At 36.3% G+C, this 25,299-nt stretch overlaps 2 protein-coding genes across 6 annotated transcripts; both read left to right on the plus strand.

The window, feature by feature from the left end:
- Positions 1–10,524: 10,524 nt before the first annotated feature.
- CEV1 (Cellulose synthase family protein) lies at positions 10,525–17,948 on the plus strand. 4 transcript variants are annotated; one of them, XM_088209749.1, is made up of 16 exons: positions 10,525–10,646; positions 10,747–10,867; positions 11,508–11,704; positions 11,813–12,008; positions 12,364–12,584; positions 12,671–12,785; positions 12,874–13,075; positions 13,350–13,616; positions 13,750–14,095; positions 14,241–14,378; positions 14,577–14,702; positions 14,785–14,997; positions 15,167–15,431; positions 15,959–16,161; positions 16,360–16,710; positions 17,080–17,948. In XM_088209749.1, exons 3-16 carry the CDS (start codon positions 11,681–11,683, stop codon positions 17,662–17,664), a joined length of 3,252 nt encoding a protein of 1,083 aa, XP_088065875.1. In that variant the 5' UTR covers positions 10,525–10,646; positions 10,747–10,867; positions 11,508–11,680; the 3' UTR covers positions 17,665–17,948. The 4 variants fall into 4 exon arrangements, with proteins under 4 accessions (XP_088065875.1, XP_088065876.1, XP_021911761.2 ...); XM_088209750.1 differs by having other exon boundaries at positions 10,526–10,646; positions 10,786–10,867; XM_022056069.2 differs by lacking the exon at positions 10,525–10,646 and having other exon boundaries at positions 10,679–10,867.
- A 283-nt stretch (positions 17,949–18,231) lies between these two features.
- LOC110825604 (uncharacterized) lies at positions 18,232–19,596 on the plus strand. 2 transcript variants are annotated; one of them, XM_022056070.2, is made up of 3 exons: positions 18,232–18,390; positions 18,928–19,155; positions 19,319–19,596. In XM_022056070.2, exons 1-3 carry the CDS (start codon positions 18,241–18,243, stop codon positions 19,451–19,453), a joined length of 513 nt encoding a protein of 170 aa, XP_021911762.2. In that variant the 5' UTR covers positions 18,232–18,240; the 3' UTR covers positions 19,454–19,596. The 2 variants fall into 2 exon arrangements, with proteins under 2 accessions (XP_021911762.2, XP_088065878.1); XM_088209752.1 differs by having other exon boundaries at positions 19,331–19,596.
- Positions 19,597–25,299: the final 5,703 nt, after the last annotated feature.

Consider the following 25,299-nt stretch of genomic DNA (forward strand, 5'->3'; position numbering starts at 1 on the left):
CACATATCATACTTTTATATTCAAATTATCAAACAACAATTGTCCTTTTTTATCATCCTACTAATATCCATGGAGATCCATAGGGGTCTCCGTCTCCGCTACACGTGAACCATACTCCTTAACAAACTTAATTCCAGGGCCGTCTCCATACCCCGTCCGGTATGAGGGTGAAGTGGGTCATTCCCATACCCCGTCCGGTATGAGCGCCAAAATAATAAAGTCTCCATACCCTGTCCGGTATGAAATAACGTTCACGGTAGGGTTCCCTATGAACCCGATCCGTCCATCATCTCCTAAGATATCTAATAAGACTATCATCTTATCCATTTATCAAATCATACCCTTTTCCTATTTTTCCTTAGTATTCGTTACCAACTCAAACACGAATACATAAACAAGTAACGTACATCCAACAAAGCAAGCATATCTTAGATTTCCAAAATCAAACAGTAGTAAAGTAAGTAGTGATTCATGCATTTGAAACCATAAAATAAATAAACCAGATATCATAATGCATTTAAACTGTAAAATAAATCAAACAGGAATTGACAGAGAAATATGTCTAGTTCGGACTCCATTAGCAACCGTAATTAATTATGCATATCTATTTAATTTGTACAAAATACAATATTATCATTTATTCAGACTTCAATTCCATGATAAGAAATAGGGTGAGGGGTCCTTACTTGATTTAACGCCGAAAACTAGATTTTCACTACACCTACGGGCGGTCCCTAGGTTTCATGAATTTTTTTTCGGGAACTGAAACGCGCTTACGGTACCTACACATGTCCTAAATAATTCAAAAAATAAGAACTAGGGCCTACTCGGCCAATTTCAGAATTCCGTCACAGCAGCTCCGCCATGCTCCGCCATGCTCCGGAGACGGCTCCGGCGCCGCTGCTCGCGACGGCAATCCGCATCGGGTTGGCTGTTTTTGGTTGTTTTCGATCAAATTCATCCAAACTTGCATCGGTTCCTGTGAGAAAACACACTTAGGGCCCTCAGTGGGCCGAAAAAACACAGAAAATTGAAACTTACCGGTGGTGGGACTCTTCGGTGTGGTGACTCCTCCGGCTCACATCGCGGTTTGGTGTTTTACCCTAGTCAACCTATAGAGGAGGAAACTGTGATCACAACGGTGGAAAAGTCACATCAAACGGGAATCGGGAAGGGCCTCATCGGAGGCAAAAATTGAGACACCCCGCGGCAGCGCCGCTGGGCTTCGGCGGCGTTTTTCAGCCAACTTGCCGGTGCTTTCACTCTGATTTGGCCATAGGTGGGTTTAGAATCAAATTCTGAGCAAAGGGTAGAATTTTTACCTCGTTTAACGGCCGAAAAGTGCTCCGGTACGGCGGCGGGTGGCGACGGTCGGCTCCCCAGCGGCTGGGCTGTCTTCTCCGGCGAAGGGCTCTGGCGGCTAGAGTTAGGGTTTGGGCGCAGATGAGGTTATTTATACTCATCCGCTTTTGATCTCAACCGTCCATCGCTTTTAATCTAGGTCGTCTGATCGCGATTAAATAGAGAATGAATCTGAGTCGTTCATCGCGATTCAATCTAGGCCGTCCGTGAGCGATTCAATCTAAACCATCCGTGCGCGATGCAATTTGTGCCCTCCGTGCGCATTTTTTATCTAGGCCGTCCGTGCGCGCGGGAACGGATCTCAGCCGTTCAATCGCGCACACGTAGATCGCCCACGTGGCTCCCTTCCGCGTGGCCTCCCGCATCAGCATCTCTGCACCTGACGTGTCCTGGTTGGCCGGGGCTGCTGACATGACACAATTTTTTTAAATTACGTTTTGACCTCCGATTTTGCGATTTTTCTTTCAAAAATATCTCCAGAACCCAAATTTTTACTCATTTTCTCCTAAATTATTTTCAATTAAATCCCTAAATACTTTTTATCCTTTATTATTATTATTATTATTATTATTATTTCTATTAAAATAAAATAAATTCTATTAATACTTATTTATATTTATATAGAATAAATTAAAATAAAATAAAATAATAATAATAATAATAATAAAGAAATTTCTTGGGTGTTACACCCTCAAAGACAATAAAAAGCTCCTTATATTTGTGTGTATACTCATTTTAGAAAGTATCATTCACTTGGACATCCAAGTAAAATTATAGCGCACTTAAGATTTTTGTTTTTTCACACATAATTTATAACTTCTTTCCCTCATGGTTTCGGCATTATGTCATCGGGGAGTAAAATATAAAAGATGTCTTAGTATTGTTGCGGATAATGTTATAGCCCCTCGTTTTTTATCGTTCATTATTTTACATGTAGGAAGGTTATAGAGCCACCTTGTAAACATTCTGATCTATTTGAATAGATGTACTTATAAATTTAGACTTGTCTAATAATATAAAATAATATATAAAGAAAAGTTAACAGTATGATATCTTGACTAAAAAATCATTATAAACTTTTCTTACATTTCAAGCATGCCATTAATCACCAATTCAAGTTATCTTTTCGGTAGTGAATCCACATATAAGTAGATAAGTGCTGGTGTTGTTCCACCCTAATTAAATAATTTGATTGTCAAAAAGTTTTTTAGTAAGGGTAAATAGTAAACTACAAGTTTTTGGCATTATGTCCCTTTACTTGCTTAGTTCTAATTGATACTAATATAAACATCATTTTCCATTGCTCCTCATTCTCATAAATTGCATTGAAGTTCTCATATAATTATATTACCTAATTATGAAAGACCTTGACTTTCTTAACAAATGTACTCTATAAATCACAAAAAAACCAAGTAATTTCGTTATCTTAATTGAGTTTCATAATGACAAATTAATGTTAGTAGGAACTATTAACCTTATCAATAAGAAAATTATGATACCATTAAAGTCCTTTGATATTATATCATCTCAACAATGGACTCAAAATGAAATGTACCCATAGAGCTCTACTAAAATTTTGAAACAATTATATTATCCTTCGGTTGTGGTAGGTTCCTAATATCATTTAAATGGAATTACTGAACATTGTGTATCTTACTATGTGATTTATCATTTAGAGTAGCAACTCATACATATGAATGCACTCAATGAAACTCCACTTATCTCTTAAGGGTCTCACATCTTTTTAAAATACACAATTAGTTACGTGAAATGAATTTGCGACTAAATGTTACTAGTTCACGTTATAGCACTATGTAATATGCATTTATTAAAGATAAAAAAATGACAATATAACATATGAACTGAGTACAAAATAATAAGTCAGATTCTAAACATGTGTTGAAGTCAACTGCTAAAAAATTAATACTTTAAACGATACTTAAAAAAACTTATTACTAACATAATCAAAGCTTTCAAAAGTTGACTAGCCAAAAGTGTAACATACTCATTGTACAATTGATGGATTTAGATATAAAATAAGAAATGTTGTAATATGTTGTTGAATCAAACATGATATTTTATTGAGCTGATTTAAGACAAATGTGTTACATACTAATTTGAAGTCCATTCACCTAAAAAAGATTTCCAACAATATAATAAGTGTGACAAATGAATCAACCATGCCATTAAAGCTAAAAAACTTGTGGAAGTTGAGCATAACAACATGTAAAAGATAGGTATTAATCTATAATGTTGAGTTTGAAGCATTTTTATACAGGTCTAAATAAGTAATGTCATGGTATGATTATAATTTCTTAGGTTTATATCTACTCATGTCATACTTACTCGTGTTATTGAGAGGCTCTATAATCTTCTTAGTCATAATCTCTTTCATTGTCATTTTTTGGGGCCATTGATATGGTATACATGGTCAATGCTAAGGGTTAATTGTCTTTACAAATGGGAACAAGTAGATAGGTGATTTAGTATATGAAAATGTTATTGCATAAAGTGCATAAAATATGGGATATGAAGGTTTTAAAACATTGTACTGTTTTAGTGTGTGAATTTTATAGTTTTATGATTTTATTTAGAAAAGAAAAGAATATTGAACATTGCTCAATTTAATTTTTCCAAATTCTTGATCTATAGAGTAGTTATTTTGGCTTAGGTTAAGTAATAAATAAGCCTAACAAATTACGAGTCAATGACCATATAAACTAGCTATATAGGTGAAAATTAAGATGAAAATTAAGATGAAAACTAAATTCTAACCCAACATAAATATTATAATTAACATAAGAAGGTAAATTACTGCTTAATTCCCAAATTTTGTCCCATTTGGTAATGTATTTTTTTGTGTGCAAAATAGTCTCCAAACTTTTCGTAGTGTCTATAACTCTCAATATAATATCCGGACCCGAAACTCGGCACAAGATAATCTTTTTTATTTATAAAAATTATATAAATAATTAACATAATTTTATTTCAATTTAATTTTGTTAAATTTTGAGAAAAAAATAGATTATGGACGAAATTGAAAATAATTTTGGAAAAAAAAGGGTGAAATTTTGAATATAGGGGATGCTTATAAAAGAAAAATAAAAAATAGGGGGTTAAATCATAAAAAAAAAGTTTGGCCATGTGGAACGGCTTAATCAGCAACCCGAACGAACCAGAGCACGCTGTGTGGCAGACAGGCTGACATCAGCTCCACGCGGGAGGCCACAAGGGTGATCCGCGTGCTTGGGCGATCCGACAGCCCAGATCACATCCCGTGCACCCGAACAGCCCAGATGCATTTTCTCTTTAGACGCGATCGAACGGACGAGATTGATCGCGATGGATGGTACAGATTCGTCCACATAATCAGCCTAAACGGGAAATTATCGAACGACCCTCCTCACTCTACGTGTTTCAGAACGGACGATCCAGATCGATACGAGATGGGTATTTAAACATCGCATCACATGAGAACCTAACCTTAGCCGCCCAGCCCTCACCGGATAAGAAGAACCAAATGTCAAAGAAGGAGGCCGATCCCCGGCTATTGCCGCACCGGAGCCACCGTTGACCGCCAAAAAAAGTAAATTTTTTTCCTTCGCGATCGAAATTCAATTTTGAGCCTCTCTATGGCCACATCAGAGTAAAAGGGACAGCGGGTGAACTAGAAATCATGGGCAAAGCCTGACGAAGTCACCGCGACCCAAACCCTAAACCCTCTCTGATGACCCCCTTCCCATTTTTCATTTCACACAATTTATCGACCATTGTGTTCACTGTTCTTTTATGTGCAGGTTAGCTGAAGAAGAAACCTTAGTTGTTAAAGAAAATCGGTGGAGCCACCGTACCTGGAGACCCCTCCCCAGCTGGTAGGTTCGTTTTTTTTTTTTTTATTTTCTAACCAATCAAGTCCTCATAGTGTATTTTTCTGCAGGAATACATGTAAGACCAGCTAAAATCGGCCAGGTCGAGGCAGACTACCATCGTGGGTGGCGGAGCCGGCGATGGAACACGACATCGTCGCCGTGTTGGAACCCTAAAATTGGCCGAAAAGGATTTTCAACATCGATTTTGAATTTTTTAGGGTATTTTTAGGTACGTGATGAGTATTTTGATTTTTTAAGAAAAAATTCAAAAAATTCAGGACCCGCTAGGAGACGTAGTAGATAGTACGACATTTCAAAATACCGATTCGGGTAAGAATCCCTCACCTTATTTCCTGTTACGGTAAATTGAGGATTAATAATCAATAATGTTTTGCTTTGTGAACAATTAGAAAAATCCTAAAAATAATTACAAGTCACTAGTGGAATCGGAACTAGTCAGTTTATATTTGTTCTAGTTTGTCTATATTACCTATTCATTTTTCTATGCTGGCTAAATTGATTATTATTCTACTATGTGCCTTAATTATTGCTTTTAATTATTTTTTTGTTTATTGACTGCCTAATCGTTACTTTATTGATCTGATTAACTGATTAGAAATAAAGACCCTGAGTACGTTTCTTTGTTATTAAGGTATGAAATTATATTATTTGCATAAATATCATTTAATTAATTTGTAAATATAAAATGAGATATTAGTATGCATTTAGTGGTTGTTTTGTTGATGATGATATTTATATGAAAGGCTTACCGAGTATCCTGAGAAAAGGTATACGGATCCGGTACATAGAGAACCCTACCGTAAACGTTACCTCAGTCAAACAGAGCTGAAAAGTCCCATACTAGAAGGTTTGGGAGATATAGTTCACCCTCATACCAGACGGGGTATCGAGGCAATGAAATATTTGGCGTCCATTACCAGACGAGGTATGGAGACGACTGGTTAATTGATAAATATGGATATTGGGTTCATGTATTGGGGGGACATCCCTATAGAACCCTTGGGGTACCAATAAGCAGGTAAAAAAATGAAAAATTATCGTTTCTTATTCACTTGTGCACGAAATTAAAAAGTTATATGGATATTGGTCTTTATAGGTTGATTTTTGAAAAACTCGTAACGGTAAGTATAGAATAAACAGACCCCTTCAAGAACTAGTAGAGGTTAACCCCTATGACATTTATCTAATTATTTTAAATCATTTATTTGCTTATCTTCACGATCCGCTGTAGTAGAGATATTCTTGTATCTCTATTGGATATTTTAATTTACTATATAAGGAATGTAAATCCTAATATTATTGTTTGCTTCCACATTTAAAACTATAAATTTACTTGTTTTGAGTTTCGAGTCTTTACACTCCATGTTGTCATCACTCTCTCTCCTTACTCTTTATACTATTTTCCCAAAGAAAATCATAAAAAACTAAATTGAGACTTCTTTCAAGATCACTGGTTGAAGTAGTGAATTATATCTGCATTACTGCTCTTATCGCCTCTGACTTTGCTCCTGAGCCACCTCGCATTCTTCCAAGAACTAAAAACCATGATGAGAAGATTAATAAATCCTCTTTGAAGCAATACAAAATGTTTTTAGGTTTTAAGAAATATAGGAAAGGGAAAAGGTTAAAAAAAGGGCGAGAATCACTTTTAAAAAACCATTTAATAAGGTTTCAACTTTTTAACAACATCTAAATTTTTGAAAAATGAGTTCTTAATTTTTTTTCTCTTTCGTTATCTTTTCAACTAAGACAATATTTTATGAATGTAATTGCAATTTAATCTATCAATTAGAGTTGTTTTCTTGAATCACATGTATTATGGATGAATTAGTTATGTCATTGAGGTTCTTTGCATTTGGTATTAACATTGACATTTCATACAAAATTGAATCTTGAAAGTTAAACTTTAAACAATACATTTCCTAAGTGTTAAAAGAAGGCATCATTAGCTTCAATAAATGAATGAATCAATCTTAGAATCTCTTGAATAGATGCATTACACTTAAGTCATTGTTACCCAAAAAAACCTCATAAAGAAACCCTAACATCGATCAAGGACTTTAATTCAACACACGTTTTACTCTCTCACTCTTCTTTCTAATTGTCGATTCACAAATTACTCTCACAGATTCGTTAAAACCTTTTGCCGTCATTGAATAACCTTCAAGGAATCTTTGTTGATTATCTTCGACTTTTATAAAAATAAATACATAAAGGATAATTATAAAGGCCCGAAAATAACAGAATAAAATAATATTAAAATTCATAAATTAGTGGAAGTAGTTTAGAGTTACATTCCTTGCACAGTTTGCTTAATATGCTCAATAGGGATACGAGAATACTCTTAAAGAACAAAAATGAAAAAGAGTAATAAAGAAAACTAATGTCATCAACCTCTGCTCGAAACTAGGGAAGCGAAGAGATAACCTTTTATCTAGTTTTTTTATTGTTCAGGATCCAGGTCTTGGTCGTCCTGATATAAAATAGTTAATAATGAAGGGATGAACTATACTATCTCGATAAGAATATCAACATCTTACTACTAATGCGAAAAAATCAAAGATTTGTAGAAATCGTAAAACAACTAATGAAACTCATTTTTCAATAAAACTCGTTTAACTGAAAACGTTATTTTCTTAACTTACATGTAAGTTCTTAAATGTCATTTACAAAGATAAGGATCAGAATAGTGATCTATAATACACATACAAAAAGAAAAACAACAATTAACCTTTATCATTTTAACTTGTCTATCGGTGCCGTTGGGGGTTCATATGGGTCACCACTACACGTGGACACGAGCATTCATTCTACAGTCAAACGGTCATCCCTATAATACCTTATTCGGTACTGGGTGCCAAAACATACAACTGTCTCAATACCCCGTACGGTATGAGTGTAATCAAAATAATTCCCAACCTCTTCTGATATGAGACTTCTTAGCCTCGTTCGACTGAGGGTAGCGTTCACGGTAGGGTTTACTTTATGCATAAAGTTCATACACTCTTTCCCAAGACACCCGGTGAGCCCTTTTTATTTGACACTATTTGTTCATGCATATGCCATCTTTTAATTACTATTTAACTATAAGGGGTCTGTATATCTATATCGCAACTGTATGACTTCACATTTTAAGATAAATACATTAAATAAGAATGCGTTATACCAATAGAAACATATTAAATACACAACTAGATAACGAGATCAAAACGTATAGAGAGGTCTTACTGCATTCGCCGTAGAAATTAGGACAAACATATCAAAATAAACAGTACAACAAGTAAAATAGCATATTAACAATTGTAGGGATATTTACTACAATTAAGAACTCAAATAGACGCAAATTGACCAGTTACTTGCTCCATTGGCAACTTGTACTTTAATTAATTAGAGAACTACAGATTAACTAAATTTTTTTGTTTATTTATCAGTTTAGCTTTAATTTTACCGAACAGAGAAAATGGGTGAGAGATTCTTATCTTGGCTTATTGTTTGGAACACCTTCTTTTTCACTACGTTTTCCGACGATTCCTAGTTCCTAAATTTCTTGGGTTTTTTTGTTAAAATCAAAACTTACGTCAAATTAACATGGAAATACACAAAAAAAACAACCAAAAAGGACAAAACTCACCAAAGGGGAGAGGTTGGTTTAGGGTTTTGGCATGGTGGCGCCGTCGTGCTCCGTTGCTGGTTCCTCCTCCTCCAGCAATCGGTGAGGCTGTTTTCGGCCAGTTCTTGATAAAAATCTGTTCAAATCATGATTAGGGGGTGCCTATCGGCAGAAAAAGGAGAAAAATCGAGACTTATTGGTATTTTCTGATCTCCGGTGCGGCGGCTCAGCCGGGCTCTGCTGCTCTTCCTTTGCGGCTCGCGACTTTCTCAGTCACCCTGCATCAAAAACCGGTTATGCGGTTAGGAGGTGGGAAAACCAGAGGGCATGGGAAGGGGATTTGACTTACCAAAGTATTTTTTTATTTTGGTGTGGCGGCTCAGTTGAGCTCCGCCCTCCGTTTATGATTTTTTCTCAAGTTTTTCTGCATTAAAAAGTGTTTTGGGTGGCTTAAAATAGAAAAACAGAATGAGCGGGAGAAAATTGCACTTACCGATGTTGATTTGGGTCTCTGGTGCGGCGGCACCGTCGTCCCTCCGATGGTTGAGCTTTTCTCCGACCGTCCTTCTTCTCTTCTCCGATCAGAAGTGTCGACTTGGGTTTTGGGGGTCGTCCAAACCGATGCTTTAATACTCCCCTCCCCTCAATCTGGGCTGTCCGTTCGAGCCCGCATGGATCAATCTCAACCGTCAAATCCCATTTATTTAGGAAACAAATCCGGGTTGTTTGATTAAAGACACGCGGATTGTTCGATCGGGCTTATCCGGGTAATTGATATGAGCCGTTCGTGCGTGCGAGAGAGGCCTTGAGCTGTTAGAACTTGGTGTGTCCGCCACTTGGCGTGCGGTGACTGACCGTACCACTGACGTGACTGTCCTATATGGCTACTTTTCTCATTTCTTGTGATTTGACCCCCCATTTTTAATTTTTCTTTTCAAATGGGTGTTCTCTTATTTTCAGTTTGACCTATTTCTTTTGAAATTGTTTTCAAATGTATCCAAAATGTACATATTTCAAAAAAATTAGAATTAAATATTATTATTAAAATTAATTTATGCCATCCTGAGCCTAAAATTCGGGCTCGGGATGTTACAATAATCAAGTTCGGTATAGATAGTCCTAGTTGGTAAATGAAGACAAAAAGATGGTACTGAAATTAATATCTATGATATTACTTATATTGAAAAATAAAAAAAACAATTAACAAGAGTTCAATTAATAAAAACAGTGCAGGTGACAGGATTTTCGTAAAGAGTATTATTAAGAATAAAATTATGGGTGTTTATCAATTTAATTAGCAGAAGAGAGAGAAGGAAATAATGAAAACATGGAGAGAGAGAGAGAGAGAGAGTTGTGATTAATTTCCAAACAAGCCTTAAATTCAAGTAATTTTTCTAATATCAACCCATCAAATTTAGTTTTCTTATATAATCACGAATACATACATTTCTGTTTATTAATTTCATATGGTTCTGTTATTCTTTTCAACCTTTTTAATTGGAGAGTAATGTATATTAAAAAAATAAATGCAATTATAAAATTAAAATATTGGTTAATATAATTTTTATATTTTTACAAAACTATTAAATAAAATAAAAATTTAATTAATACTTAGAATTTTATTTATAAGAAAATAATAAAATAAAACGCAGTGACAGCAGGAAATGATTGGGTGGGGATTATCTGTTTTCCTTCTCCCTCTCCAAAACCACTGTCGGTGGAGTTCAGTCTATTAAGCTCCCTCTCTCTCCCTCTCTCTAGTTGGTCTGTCGCTTTCGTCTCTTGTAAGCCATTCTCTTTCTTTCTCTCTCTCTCTCTCTCTCTCTCTCTCTCTCTATATATATATATATATTATCAATCTTCGTTACATACATTCATTTACAGCTATTAATAGAGAGAGAAACTGATAGTCCTTTGATATAGAGAGAGTAGACAGAGGATAGCTGTTACTTTGAAATCGGGGTCACTCTCTCGTCATTTTCCGGATCGATCTTCAGTTTCTGAGGTTTGTCAATCGATTTTCGTTTTCGCTGATTTGTGGTTTCCGGTGTGGGATCTGATGTGGATTTGATTGACTATTTTGTTAGCATTCTGTTTGGTTGTGGAGAAATCCGGGGAAATGTATTTGAGCTTCTCTGCTCTTCGTATATTTTTGGGAAATGTAATGCGTAATTTCCTTGATTTCGGTCTAAAATTAGTGTTAGGGCTGAGATTTTTAATTTATTTTATTGTGTTAATTCGTACCGAGTTTGGCTGATTTTTTTTTGATTGGTCAGAGAGGAACTAGCATAGAAGAGTAAAAGTTTTTGTTTTGTGTTTGATTTTTTAGAATATGTCCTATCTCTGGTCTGATTCAGTGCTAAAGACTTGATTTGTGGCTGGTCTTCTGTGTTAATTTGCACTGCACTTCATTGTTTGTTGCGGAGACACCAACGGGAAGAAACTTGGTTAACCAAATCGGTTAAACTTTTGTTTGATTGGTGGTAGTCAGTTCAAGATCTAGGAGTCGAAGTTGTTGATCTTATTTTTTACACTTCCAAGAAGCGGAAGATAAATATCAAGAGCTTCTCTCTTCTAATGAATAAGTTTCTGAGTTAGTGGATGCTTGTTGAAGGTGACAATTTGATTCTCACTTTCTTCTGCAGATCTGGCTTTCACTTTTCCTGTTTTGAGGAAAAACTTGCTTTTGAAGTGGAAGAATAAGAAAAAGCACAGATTTTCGTAAGTCTTTTGCTTTATTAGGAATGCATAGATCTGGTTGATACTGAATAAACGCTTCTATCTGTTGTTCTCAACCGGGAAAGAGTAGTGAGCAACAATGGAATCAGAAGGAGAAACTGGGGTAAGTGTCAAAGAAAACTTTGTTATAGTTTACATATTTGCATTTCTAAAGATGAAGAATCTCTATGTGCTTCAGAATTATGTTAAAATGTGATATCTTATAACTCAGGCAAAGCCCTTGAGGAACCTGGGTGGTCAAGTCTGCCAGATCTGTGGTGACAGTGTTGGCAAAACTGTAGAGGGTGAACCATTTGTTGCCTGCGATGTCTGTGCATTTCCTGTTTGCAGGCCGTGCTATGAGTATGAGAGGAAGGATGGGAATCAGTCCTGTCCTCAATGCAAAACCAGATACAAGAGGCACAAAGGTATCCTCGTAATTGGATAGTTTTTTAGATCTTTCTAGTTTTGTAAATCCTGAGTTTTATGCATATTCTTTTTCCATTAATTATATATGACTTGTTTGGTTTTTCATTTGTAAGTTTCAAGCAATGAAAATGCCATTAACTTCTGGGCTTCGTGGCAAAATGAATAGATTATATTAGGGTCATAGATTCAGAAGAAAGTTTTATTTTCTTCCTGCCAAGTCACTATCCAATCCGTTATGAGTTTGTTTTTGTTACGTCTTAACCACCTTACACTTATCGAATATATTGCCCAAGTATCTTTCCATACTTTGAAGTAAGTGATTGATTTATGGATCACTTATTATGTTACTTCCAGGTAGCCCTGCTATTCTTGGAGACAGAGAAGAAGATACTGATGCTGATGATGGTGCTAGTGATTTTAATTACTCTTCAGAAAATCAGAGCCAAAAGCAAAAAATTTCAGAGCGCATGTTGAGCTGGCACATGACATACGGGCGAGGGGAGGACGTAGGGCCTCCAAATTATGATAAAGAGGTTTCACACAACCATATTCCTCTTCTTACTAATGGCCAAGAGGTAAGAGATTGAGTTTGTTTATGCAGTATTAAGTTTCGGCTTAAAAGTGAACTCGGGCTGATTGTTTGGTGGTTTCTTAACTTTAGGTTTCAGGAGAGTTATCTGCTGCATCACCTGAACGACTTTCTATGGCATCCCCTGGAGCTGGTGGAATGAAGCGTGCCCATCATCTTCCTTATGCATCTGATGTCAATCAATCACGTATTGCTTTCTTTCCACTCTAAAATGTGCTGTCTTTACATGTCTCTTCTATCTGGTATTGATTCTGGGTTCTTGCTACTGTTAATAGCAGCTAATATACGGGTTGTAGATCCAGTGAGGGAGTTTGGTTCGCCAGGATTAGGCAATGTGGCATGGAAGGAGAGAGTTGATGGCTGGAAGATGAAGCAGGACAAGAACGTTATTCCTATGAGCACTGGCCAGGCTACTTCCGAAAGGGGTGGCGGAGATATTGATGCCAGCACTGATGTACTTGTGGATGACGCTTTATTGTGAGTTTCTGCCTGATTAGCTTGTATGCTATTTCGTTTCTGACTGTGGTTATCATTTAAAATTCAAACTTGTTTGTAGTCCTTTCTGTTAGTCAATTCAACTTACCAAACTGTTTACTATCTTAGCTGCATCCTTGATTCTCTTGACTTTATTTCTGCTTGTACATGTCGAAATGTGGAATTTTTGTACCATATGTCAAATTTTCTTTGCTGCTAAATAAGTAATAATGAATTTTTTTGGAAGATAATCTTATGAAATTTCTTTGACTTGTAGGAATGATGAAGCTCGACAGCCTTTGTCAAGAAAAGTTTCCATCCCTTCCTCAAGAATAAATCCTTACAGGATGGTTATCGTCTTGCGACTAATCATTCTCTCCATTTTCTTGCACTACCGGATAACAAATCCAGTGCCCAATGCTTATGCTTTGTGGTTAATATCTGTCATTTGTGAGATTTGGTTTGCCTTATCCTGGATATTGGATCAGTTCCCTAAGTGGCTTCCTGTAAACCGTGAGACATATCTTGACAGGCTTGCATTGAGGTTAGAAGCTTTTCTTCAATTGTTATCATGACCTTGAATCATGCCATAGTTATATTTTCTCTCATGTATTTCAAGCAGTTTCCATTAGATTCTCTACTCAGAGTTTTGAACTCCTATTGTGTATGTGGAACAGATATGATCGTGAAGGGGAACCATCACAATTAGCTGCAGTTGACATTTTTGTCAGTACTGTTGATCCATTGAAGGAACCTCCTCTTGTGACAGCCAATACTGTGCTATCCATTCTTGCAGTTGATTATCCAGTGGACAAGGTCTCTTGCTATGTTTCTGATGATGGTGCTGCTATGTTGACATTTGAAGCATTGTCTGAAACATCAGAATTTGCTAGAAAGTGGGTACCTTTTTGCAAGAAATTCAATATTGAACCCAGGGCTCCAGAATGGTACTTTGCTCAGAAGATTGACTACTTGAAGGACAAAGTTCAACCATCATTTGTCAAAGATCGCAGAGCCATGAAGGTGAGGGCTTAGCATGCTTATTTCCTTGTTCTCTTGAGAGCTTTTCTTTGGGCGTTTAGCCAAGAATTGTTTACCCATTTATTTGGGTGCAGTATGTGATTTCTAATCAATCTTTATTATGTTATTTTTTCCTCTTTGCTTGCAGAGAGAGTATGAGGAATTTAAGGTTCGTATTAATGGGCTTGTGGCCAAGGCTCAAAAAGTTCCTGAAGAAGGGTGGGTAATGCAAGATGGTACTCCTTGGCCAGGGAATAACACAAGAGACCATCCAGGAATGATCCAGGTAAAGACATCTTGTGTGCGAGACCAAAATCATTTCTTATTTCGTGCAAAACTTCTGCATTGCCTGCGCCTTGTTATTTCTATCAAGCATTGGTTCTTAGTTTTGCTTCCCCTGGGCAATCAAAGTAGATAGATAGGACTTTGCTTTCAGTTAGCAGTGTTATTATGTTGTAAGACATATATTGTTTGTCAATTGTAGGTATTCTTAGGCCAAAGTGGAGGACTCGATTCTGAGGGCAATGAGCTCCCAAGATTGGTTTATGTTTCTAGAGAAAAGCGTCCGGGCTTTCAACACCACAAGAAGGCTGGTGCCATGAATGCACTTGTAAGTGTTACATTAAATAACAGAATTTAATTTCTGTCTTTGGGTTCATCTCATAACAACAGCCAATGTCATTCTCATGCAGGTTCGTGTGTCTGCTGTACTTACAAATGGACCTTTCTTGTTGAATCTTGATTGTGATCACTACATAAACAATAGCAAGGCGTTGAGGGAAGCCATGTGTTTCATGATGGATCCGAACCTTGGGAAGCATGTTTGTTATGTTCAGTTTCCACAGAGATTTGATGGTATTGATAGGAACGATCGATATGCTAATCGCAACACTGTCTTCTTTGATGTAAGTGCTGCATTCTTTTATGGGGCAAAGTTACTCCTATGTCCAATGTGATGTCTGACGTTGAATGATTTTTATTTGTCTTTTTATGGTGGGTGTAATGCGTTCCAGGGGCATCCAAAAATGTAGTAGCTATCACTAACTCATCTGTCTCTTTCTTTTTGCATTTCAGATAAACTTGAGAGGCTTGGATGGCATTCAAGGGCCAGTTTATGTTGGTACTGGATGTGTTTTCAACAGAACGGCCTTGTATGGTTATGAACCACCAGTCAAACCTAAGCACAGAAAAGCAGGATTCTTATCTTCACTCTGTGGTGGTTCACGGAAGAAGAGTTCAAACTCTAGTAAAAAGGGCTCAGATAAGAAGAAATCTGGCAAGCATGTAGACCCCACTGTGCCGATATTTAGTCTAGAGGACATAGAAGAAGGGGTGGAAGGTAAGCATATGCCAATACAGTGTTTTTTGTTAGCTACAATACAATACATATTTTGCTTAAATATTAAAGAGAAACCAATTTTTTTGCTGCCTTAATTCTTGAGTAATTTGCACCTTCAAGTATAAAGCTATAGCAGCAGTCATGTTTTTCACAATGATGCAAGCTTGTTTTGATGGGTGGATGTTATTTAGTTGTTACTTTTGTTGGCCGTGATGTGTCATGATGAAATGCATAGTATATTAAGCTTTAGATTGTATGATGCTCCCTTGATTGATTTGATGTCATGATCACAAATAATTTTTTCATTCTTGGATGACATTTTATTTCTCTAGTATTTAGATGGTGTTCTGTCTCCCTAGCATTGCCCATATGTTGTTGGAGCATGCACTATTGTTGTCTAGGGAGGCAGTTAACAGATAATAATGGAGTTAGCATAAATTGCTTTAGGAAAGTTGTTTTGTATTAAATGTAGACGTTAGGTAATGCGTTTTGTAAGGGTGTCTCATTTTTTATGTTGGTAATATTAGGTGCTGGCTTTGATGATGAGAAGTCTTTATTGATGTCGCAAATGAGCCTAGAAAAGAGGTTTGGGCAGTCTGCTGTTTTTGTTGCCTCTACACTTATGGAGAATGGTGGTGTTCCTCAATCTGCAACACCAGAAACTCTTCTTAAAGAGGCTATTCATGTCATTAGCTGTGGATACGAGGACAAAACAGAGTGGGGAACCGAGGTTTTATTCTTCTCCCCTTTATGTTTAATGTTTTACTACCCAACTAAATTTTCTGTTTACTTCCGTTGGAGGAATTATTACGCTTATCAATTTTTTTTTTCTAAAGTTATGCTGTTTGTGATGTTTTATGTCAGACCTAATAAAAAACCTTCTTCTCTTGCTATTGCTTTACATTCTTATAAATTCTTGGTTTTGCAGATTGGATGGATCTATGGTTCTGTTACAGAAGATATTCTTACAGGATTCAAGATGCATGCCCGTGGCTGGCGGTCAATTTACTGTATGCCCAAGCGTCCAGCCTTCAAGGGATCTGCTCCTATTAATCTTTCAGATCGTCTGAACCAAGTGCTTCGGTGGGCTCTAGGTTCTGTGGAAATTCTTTTCAGTCGACACTGTCCTATCTGGTATGGTTACGGTGGCAGGCTGAAGTGGCTCGAGAGGTTTGCTTATGTGAACACTACCATTTATCCAATAACTGCTATCCCTCTTCTCTTGTACTGTACGCTTCCAGCCGTTTGTCTGCTTACCAACAAATTTATTATTCCACAGGTTTGTTTACTCTTTCTCAGAGATGTGTACAATTTGACCTCGTATAGTCTTGTTCCTTTGCAAATTCGTCACTATTTTTGAGGATGAGTTATAAAGCATTAATCTGTTCTGTCATAAATCCCTCACCGGCTGGGAATGCAGAAAACAATTCTCGTAAACTGTTTTACTTTTTCAATGCAAAATACAATTCTCATAAAGTAGTTTACTTTTCATAGGATGTTAAACGGCCATACTTTAATTTGCTTTCAGAAATTTGTTCTATTTAGAACATGCAGAGAAATTGTTGATTCCCCATTTGTACATCATTTTACCGAGAATACTCAATGCAGCATACTGAACTTCTTTTTACTTGGCTGATTGTGGATGCAGATTAGTAACCTGGCGAGCATATGGTTTATATCTCTCTTTCTTTCCATCTTTGCAACTGGTATTCTAGAGATGAGATGGAGTGGTGTCGGCATTGATGAGTGGTGGAGAAATGAACAGTTTTGGGTTATTGGTGGTGTTTCATCACATCTTTTTGCTGTTTTCCAAGGTCTTCTGAAAGTTCTTGCTGGCATTGACACCAACTTCACTGTCACCTCCAAGGCATCTGACGAAGATGGGGATTTTGCAGAGCTGTATATGTTCAAGTGGACTACCCTGCTTATTCCACCAACAACATTGCTCACCATTAACTTGGTCGGAGTTGTCGCTGGAATTTCCTACGCTATAAACAGCGGTTATCAGTCATGGGGACCTCTTTTTGGTAAGCTGTTCTTTGCCTTTTGGGTGATCATCCATCTCTATCCTTTCCTCAAAGGTTTAATGGGACGACAAAACCGAACACCCACCATTGTCGTCGTCTGGTCAATTCTCCTTGCTTCCATTTTCTCTCTGTTATGGGTACGGATTGATCCATTCACCACTAGAGTCACCGGTCCTGATGTCGAGCAATGTGGGATCAACTGTTAAAAGGTCTGCCTGCCGAAGAAGGTGACAGATTTGTTTTGGTCTCAACTAGAAAATGTAAGCTAAGCTGGAAAATGTTTTGGTGTCAATGTGAATTCACATCATATGTGCAGATTATATAGAGACTTACAGTCGTTTACAAATTATTTTGTTTATTCATGTAATATTTTGGAGGTGTAACTTATGGATACTGCTGGTGGAGGGTGATTATACCCGTCCAAGTTTCTTTTGTATTCAAATTTAGAAGTCCCCTGTTAAATAAATTTAGTATTTATTTTCTATTAAAATTTGAATTAATTCAAATCATATACTATCTAATAACTTAATCGATGATAATCAGTTTGGATAATATTGAAAATAAAATCAAAACGCACCGGATCGACTTGCTAATTTCGATACTGTTTTGTTTCATTCGAACTTCGAGCCAATGTTTGTCATCAACTGCATGAAAACAATAAAAAAGGTCTTATCTCCTCACGTGTCATCATGAGGAGTTGAGTCATAGGTTGTTCCAGAATTTCTGCGTCACGTGTGAGTCTGGAGTTGTAAACACGTGTCCCACATGATATACATGTAAGCATGTCTGCATACAATCTCCCTCTTATATATAGTTCATATAACTTATACCCTTTAGAAGTCTCATCACTTTCAGCTTTGAGGAGGTGCTGTTCGGCAATGGCGATCACAGAAGAACCCATTATCTCTAGACTTGATCGGTTGGACACTATGGTAAGTTTGCTTTTCATTAATCTTACAATATCTTGTAAGTTTATGTTTGGATGGTTTGTGGGTTTGAGTCTTATAATTGATAAAATATATATATATATATATTTATTAGACATATTGAAGTAAATTATTTAATTAATCTTTTACTAATTTCATTTTTAACGTTTTATATCTGTTTTCAAAGTTTAATTTTTGTTTGTTTTTTAATTATAAAAATTAACATATTTAATATATTTTTAAATATTTTAAAAATTTAGAAAAATTTCATCTGTGCTCAAAATAAGTTATTTTTTTTTTAAAATTATTATTTTTTGGGTTATTTCAAATTTAAAATAAATTATCTTCAAAATTTTTAAATATTTCTCTAAATTTTTTATTAGAACATAAAAAATTTAATAAGTACTTAAAACTAAAGTACAGACAAAAGACTGTTCAAAACATTAATAAATTTTAAAATATTTTAATAAAAAATTATTTTTGTAAAAAAAAAAAAAAAAAGAAAAAATTAAAGTTATTACACACAAGTGGTTTATTTGGCAGTTGAGGCAATTAGAAGAAATTAGAGGATCCAATACATCTCCAAAGAGTTGGTCTGCGTCCACTACATCAAGTGGGGCCCTGACCAGTGAAGGCCATCCATCGTCCGTCGATTTCTCTCCAAAGATCATGGAGAAGCACTGCCGTCCGATGGATCGTGTCATGATGGAGATTGGAATTAAAGGTAGCCTGATTGAAAGGGTTGAGGAAGTCGAAAACCGTGTCTTAAAGGTAAAAAGATTACTTGATATTTAATTAAATTCGTAATTAATGGCTTAATTGATATTTACTTGAGGGGTTAATTAATGGGTTGGTTTGAGGTTGTGATTAAGGGGGTAGTGATGGTGTAATTAAAGGGTTGATTAAGATGTAATTAATGAGTTAAGATGGTCAGCTTTGTTCGCAGTTGGAGGAAGAATTGGAAGAAGAGAAGAAGAGGGAAGAAGAGAGAAGTGAGAAAAATCAGCACAAGAAAAAGCCAATTAAACAGCTTGTTAAGCGCATTGTGAAAGGGAAGAAGCACACTTGAGATTGTAATTTTTCTCTCTCTCTTTTTATGGTTTTTAATTTATTATATATTTTTACAAAATACATAATTGTATTTGGTTGAAACAAAATTATGTAATAAATTTAGTCTTACATATTATATGGGTGTGATTTTATTATTTTCAATATATGTTTGTCACACTTAAAATTCTGTTTGGTTTCTAATTCAAGAAAATTTTGAATATATAAGTATATATATTATAATGTATTGTTAATATCTACATGTTTGAATGAGAATGGACAAGTATTTAGTCCCTTGGTTCTTTAAACAATATGAAGCAACATAGACATTTTCATAAAGCCTTCTTTTTGTATATATAAACAATATATATATACATGTGGATGCATATCGATCACAATATATACAAACAATCGAACAATCACAATATTGATATGACTCGATCATCTATATATATATATATATTTCTATTTCCTACGTAATTATAATATATTTATTTCTTGATCATATGCAAACAAAGTGAAAAAGACAAATCTATCACGTATTATTTAAGATTCTTTTTTATTTCAATATTAATATTTCATATTAATTTTTTTTTTCTCTTTTTTTAATATTTGAAAATACATAAAAATAATAAATAAATAAACGTAAAGAGTATTGAATCATAAATATAATAAAAATAAGCAATAATATTATTAAGAAATAGTGTGAAATTATAATAAGATTTAAGGTTAAAAAATTATAATAACAAAATAGGAAGAGCAATAGTAGAGAGTCTTGACATTTTATAAATAGATTATATTATCTTCATGCTTATTAGAGTTTAGATGGAGATAAGTTCTCGAAGAAGCAACAAGAATGGAGTGTGAGTTCACCAAGTTTGTCTTGGGATTTAAGTAGTTTTAGAATATTAGTTTAATAAATTCCCATGTGAAAGTTTACTCTTTCTCTAAGCTCTTCTTATTCATATTCAACTTGAGGAGTGCTTATTATTTATTCTTCTTCTTCTTCTTCTCCTTTTTGGGTCAATGGTCGGCTTGCTGTCGCGACGGTTCCTCCTTGATGTATAAAGATGCCCGAAGTGAATTATTATTATATGATAAATCTTTGGTTTTCTCTTTGTGCTTTTAAAGTATTTGTGTTGATTTTCATCATTCAAGAGGCTATTTGGTATTTGTTTAAACGTAGTTCTCATTTGTAAATTTTTTTTGATATATTTTATGACATTGTTCATAATAAGTAAATAAAAAATGAACATAAGTACATTTTTTTATGAAACAATTATTTTTGTTAATGTAAGATGTTTGAAATTGTTTAAAAACATATATTTAAAATAGAATACGCCTTAAATTATTTAAGAAAATAAATTTTTTACTCAAAAATAAATACTTACACATTTTGGTACATTACTAATGTTAAAAGAAAACAATAGGGTAAAAAGATGAACTAAAAATTTATGATTACTACAAATATTTATAATTTATATTATTACATATGTTCTAAATTTGAAGTGGATACAAAGAGGATAAGAAAATAAATTTTTTAAATAAAAACAAAGAAGATAAAAAGTTATTATTTAATATTGCTTCCGTTCACACCAAAGTTAATTGTCCACCACAATCACGTGTTTATTTATTTTTTTTTCCTTCCACATTTACACATTAAAAAAAAGACAACGTGAATCATATTGGATAAATTAACTTTTTAATGCTTGAATGCTTACTATAAATATCATAGGGAAGTTGTCCTAGCGAATCACAAAACAAAGACTAGCTAAAAAGAGAGTACTTCACAAGTAAAGAGAGAATAGAGAAAATGGCATTGCCAAGGTACATCGTCCTAAAATCAAAATACAACAATAAATATTTACGCTGCATTCATGAAGATATACAAGTGCATGAATTTCTCCAATTCTTTGGGGATAAGGTTGTAAGTCTATGTTCACAGTTTGAAGTAGAGCCTTTAAAGACTACAAGTGGATTGGTACACTTGTGGTGTTGTTACAACAATAAATATTGGGTCACGTAGTCCAAAAATCATTGGTGGATTGTTGTGGTGCTGACTAACAGAATGAAAATCAATCTGACTGGTCTTGCACATTGTTTCGACCCATTTTCATAGATGACAATTCTCAAAATCTTCGATTTCTCCATGTCTAACTTACACAATATGCTTGCTTGTAGAGGATACAACTACCTTTTGGTGACTGCCTGTTCGCAGGCTCTAAACAAACTGACAACAATGGGTGTGATATTTGCATGGTCGTTGATTGGGAGTCATTGTTAATATTACCCAAACATGTTGCCTTTAAGGGTGATAATGACCTGTATCTTAGTGCTCGTTGGACAGAAGGATATCCATGTCACTAGTATGCATCTACTGATATTGGAGATCCAACTGCACTTCACCTTTACTTCAGCATTAAATCTAAAAGAAATTTCAGTAGTTTAACTAGTAGTGCTATCTATTTAAGTGATATATGAGCAAATGTATGCTAATCAAGATGCTCAAGTTGAAACTCAACCCATTGTTTAAGTGTAAACTTGGTAATGTTAGAAACATCGATGAAAAAAACATAGAAGTATTGAAATAAATATAGTACTTGAATGAGAAAATTAAATTTTTACAAAGAATAAATGTATAAGAGTTGACAAATTTTTCAACTTCATTACTGGTAACAGTTAAATTTTTTAAAAAAGTTTAAAATACTTGAATTCTCAAAATATACGAGACAAACTGTTTGAATGTTCATCTTAAAAGTTAAATAGTTTATATATATGCCTTTAATTCAAATTGATGATTCACTACTTTCAGGAAAGCTTAATTGGGATTGCGGAAAGAGAGTTTTTTTTTTTTTATCCTTGACATTATTCAGAGAGTTGCTGATAATAAAAAAAGAGAACTCAAAAACATTTAACGTTCTAAATAAAGCTCTCATTAACTTAAAGGGAGACGATTAAGATCTCCGTGAGAATTTGAGAAAGAGTTTAACAAGTAAATTATTAGGGCATCTAAACTTCAGCTTTATAGATACTGTAGTTCAATAACTTTTTGTTGTTGTTATAAATGCAATTTAAAAGTTAATATCAATATTATAATTGTTAATCAATTGTTATATTTATTTTACTGATAAATTATTTTTTCAAATAAAATAAGGCATAAAGAATAACTATTTAACCCAAAATTAAGTTTTTTCACTACTATTAGATGATTGTCATATCAAAATTTACAATATAAAAGTAATTAATTAATAACAAAAAGAATTAAGTATATAAACAAAAGAAATGTTCAATCACATTAAATCAAAAAAATGTTTTTACAAATTTTTATATTAAAATTAAGTTGAAAAATGTTTAATAAATTACCTTTTTCCGTCTTGACAATTTATTTTGAAATGAAATTTCATATATGTAACGCCCTATTTTTTTTTTCAACGGCATACGATCAACAATCCTATGACCCAACACGCCAATTTCATACCAATAGCATTCCCCATAAACAAAACTTGTCCACAGTTCATTGTTCTAACTCAAGGTAAACTTGTAGTTCTACCTATACATCAATGACACCCCATACCATACCCTTCCAGCAAGTCAACATCCATACTAATATAAACTTTTACAGGCGGTAACCCGCCACAAGGAGACCTTGGCCCTATGGCGCTAAAGACTAGGCTTCGTACCCAGCAACTCAGATCCCGACTCCATCCCTACTTCATCTGGAAAACTACAAAAAGTGAGTTCACATAACTCAATGCGATAAAAATCAAGTTGCAGGTATAATATGCAGTGACAAGACAGTTAGTATATATATATGCATTTCTCTTACACTACCCAAGTCATGCTTTAGAACCACCCTACAACTAACCGTTATTTACCTACCTCGAAAGACCAGCTATTCAATAACACATACAGCAACAACAACTCCAGTAGCCCCATAAGTACCCTGTCTATACCACCTACCTCCTGCCTCAACCCTACCCTAGTACAACACCAGCCCCCCTACCCTGGTAGACTATTCGGGTGCCTATCCCACGTGACTCCCCGGTCGAAGTCACACCCTAAGCGCCCTGTTCACATTCATCACCAATATCAACTACTCGTACGCCCTTCTCTCCTACTCCACCCTAATAGGCCAACCACGCACACACACAACCATCTCGTGTCACCAACATCGGCGGCTCATATCCACCACCTCGATCCCAAGAGGCCACACACGCACACGAATACCATTATCACACGTCACCAACATCGGCGACTCATACTCACATCTCTACCTTTCGACCCTATTGGCCACTCACACACACAATACCATTCTCGCTCGTCACCAACATCGGTGACTCATGCTCACTACTCCATACCTCGACCCTAATAGGCCACGCACACACACAATCTGTCCACCCCTCGCCCCCAATCAGCCAAGCACACACACAATCCGTCCATACCTCGACCTCAATAGGCCACACACACACACAATCCGTTCTCGCACGTCACCAACATCGGTGACTCATGTTCACTACCCCACACCTCGACCACAATAGGCCACGCACACACGCCATTCGTCCACACCTCGACCCCAATAGGCCACGCACACATACAACCCGTCCACACCTCGACCTCAATAGGCCACGCACACATACAACCCGTCCACACCTCGACCTCAATAGGCCACACACACACACAATCTGTTCTCGCACGTCACCAACATTGGTGACTCATGCTCACTACCCCACACCTCGACCACAATAGGCCACGCACACACACCATCCGTCCACACCTCGATCCCAATAGGCCATGCACACACACAACCCGTCCACACCTCGACCTCAATAGGCCACACACACACACAATCCGTTCTCGCACGTCACCAACATCGGTGACTCATGCTCACTACCCCATACCTCAACCACAATAGGCCACGCACACACACCATCCGTCCACACCTCGACCCCAATAGGCCACGCACACACACAACCCGTCCACACCTCGACCCCAACAGGACACGCACACACACAACCCGTCCACACCTCGACCCCAACAGGCCATACACACACACAATCCGTTCTCGTACGTCACCAACATCGGTGACTCATGCTCCCTCCACTACCTCTCAACTTTATTAGGCCACACGCACACCAAGACTTCCCGCACACGCTGGCGATGTTCCCTCGCCAACCTTTAAATTTATAGTAACTATATCAAACCATCTCCCCTCACCACACTCCCGTTATACCCCTACCAACACGTCCCTACTCTCTCGCCCTAAACCATACTCTATAGTCCCCTCCTATGCCACCCCAATCTCCAGCAACTACGTTCTTATCCCTCGCTAAACCGACCTCTCCCTACGGTTTCATAAGCCTCTTCCCTCACCCAAAACTTTTCATACATGTCAATTTCTATTCCATAGTCCCCTCCCTCTCACAGTCCGAACTCACACCGTCCCACTCACCACGCACGTCCCTCTCGCCCTCGCACAGTTCGAACTCACACTGTCACACTCCCCACACTAACCCCTCTCACCGGACACTCACCGAATTCGTTCTTCCTGCTTATTCCGCTCGTAACTCTCTCCGCACCCCCACTCCTGCACATGACTCCCTTCGTCATCTCAGATTTTCCCACACACACTAAACTGCTCACTCCCTCTTCCTCTCAATGACCTTCCCTCGGTGCTCACACTCACCGCACACAACCTTTTCTCTCTCTCTCTCATAGATCTCCCGTATGCCCCAACGATGCCATCCTCTCCTTCTCACGGCCTCCTCCGCGAACGTCTCTGCCATTCCGTCCTACACTCCACCTCTCAGCTCCGCCTAGCTATCTACGGACTCCCTGGCCTCGACAACATGCAAATAGCATCACAACTCA

The sequence above is a fragment of the Carica papaya genome, chromosome 8 (genome assembly GCF_054855325.1).
Source record: "Carica papaya isolate Zhongbai chromosome 8, ASM5485532v1, whole genome shotgun sequence".
NCBI lineage: Eukaryota > Viridiplantae > Streptophyta > Magnoliopsida > Brassicales > Caricaceae > Carica > Carica papaya.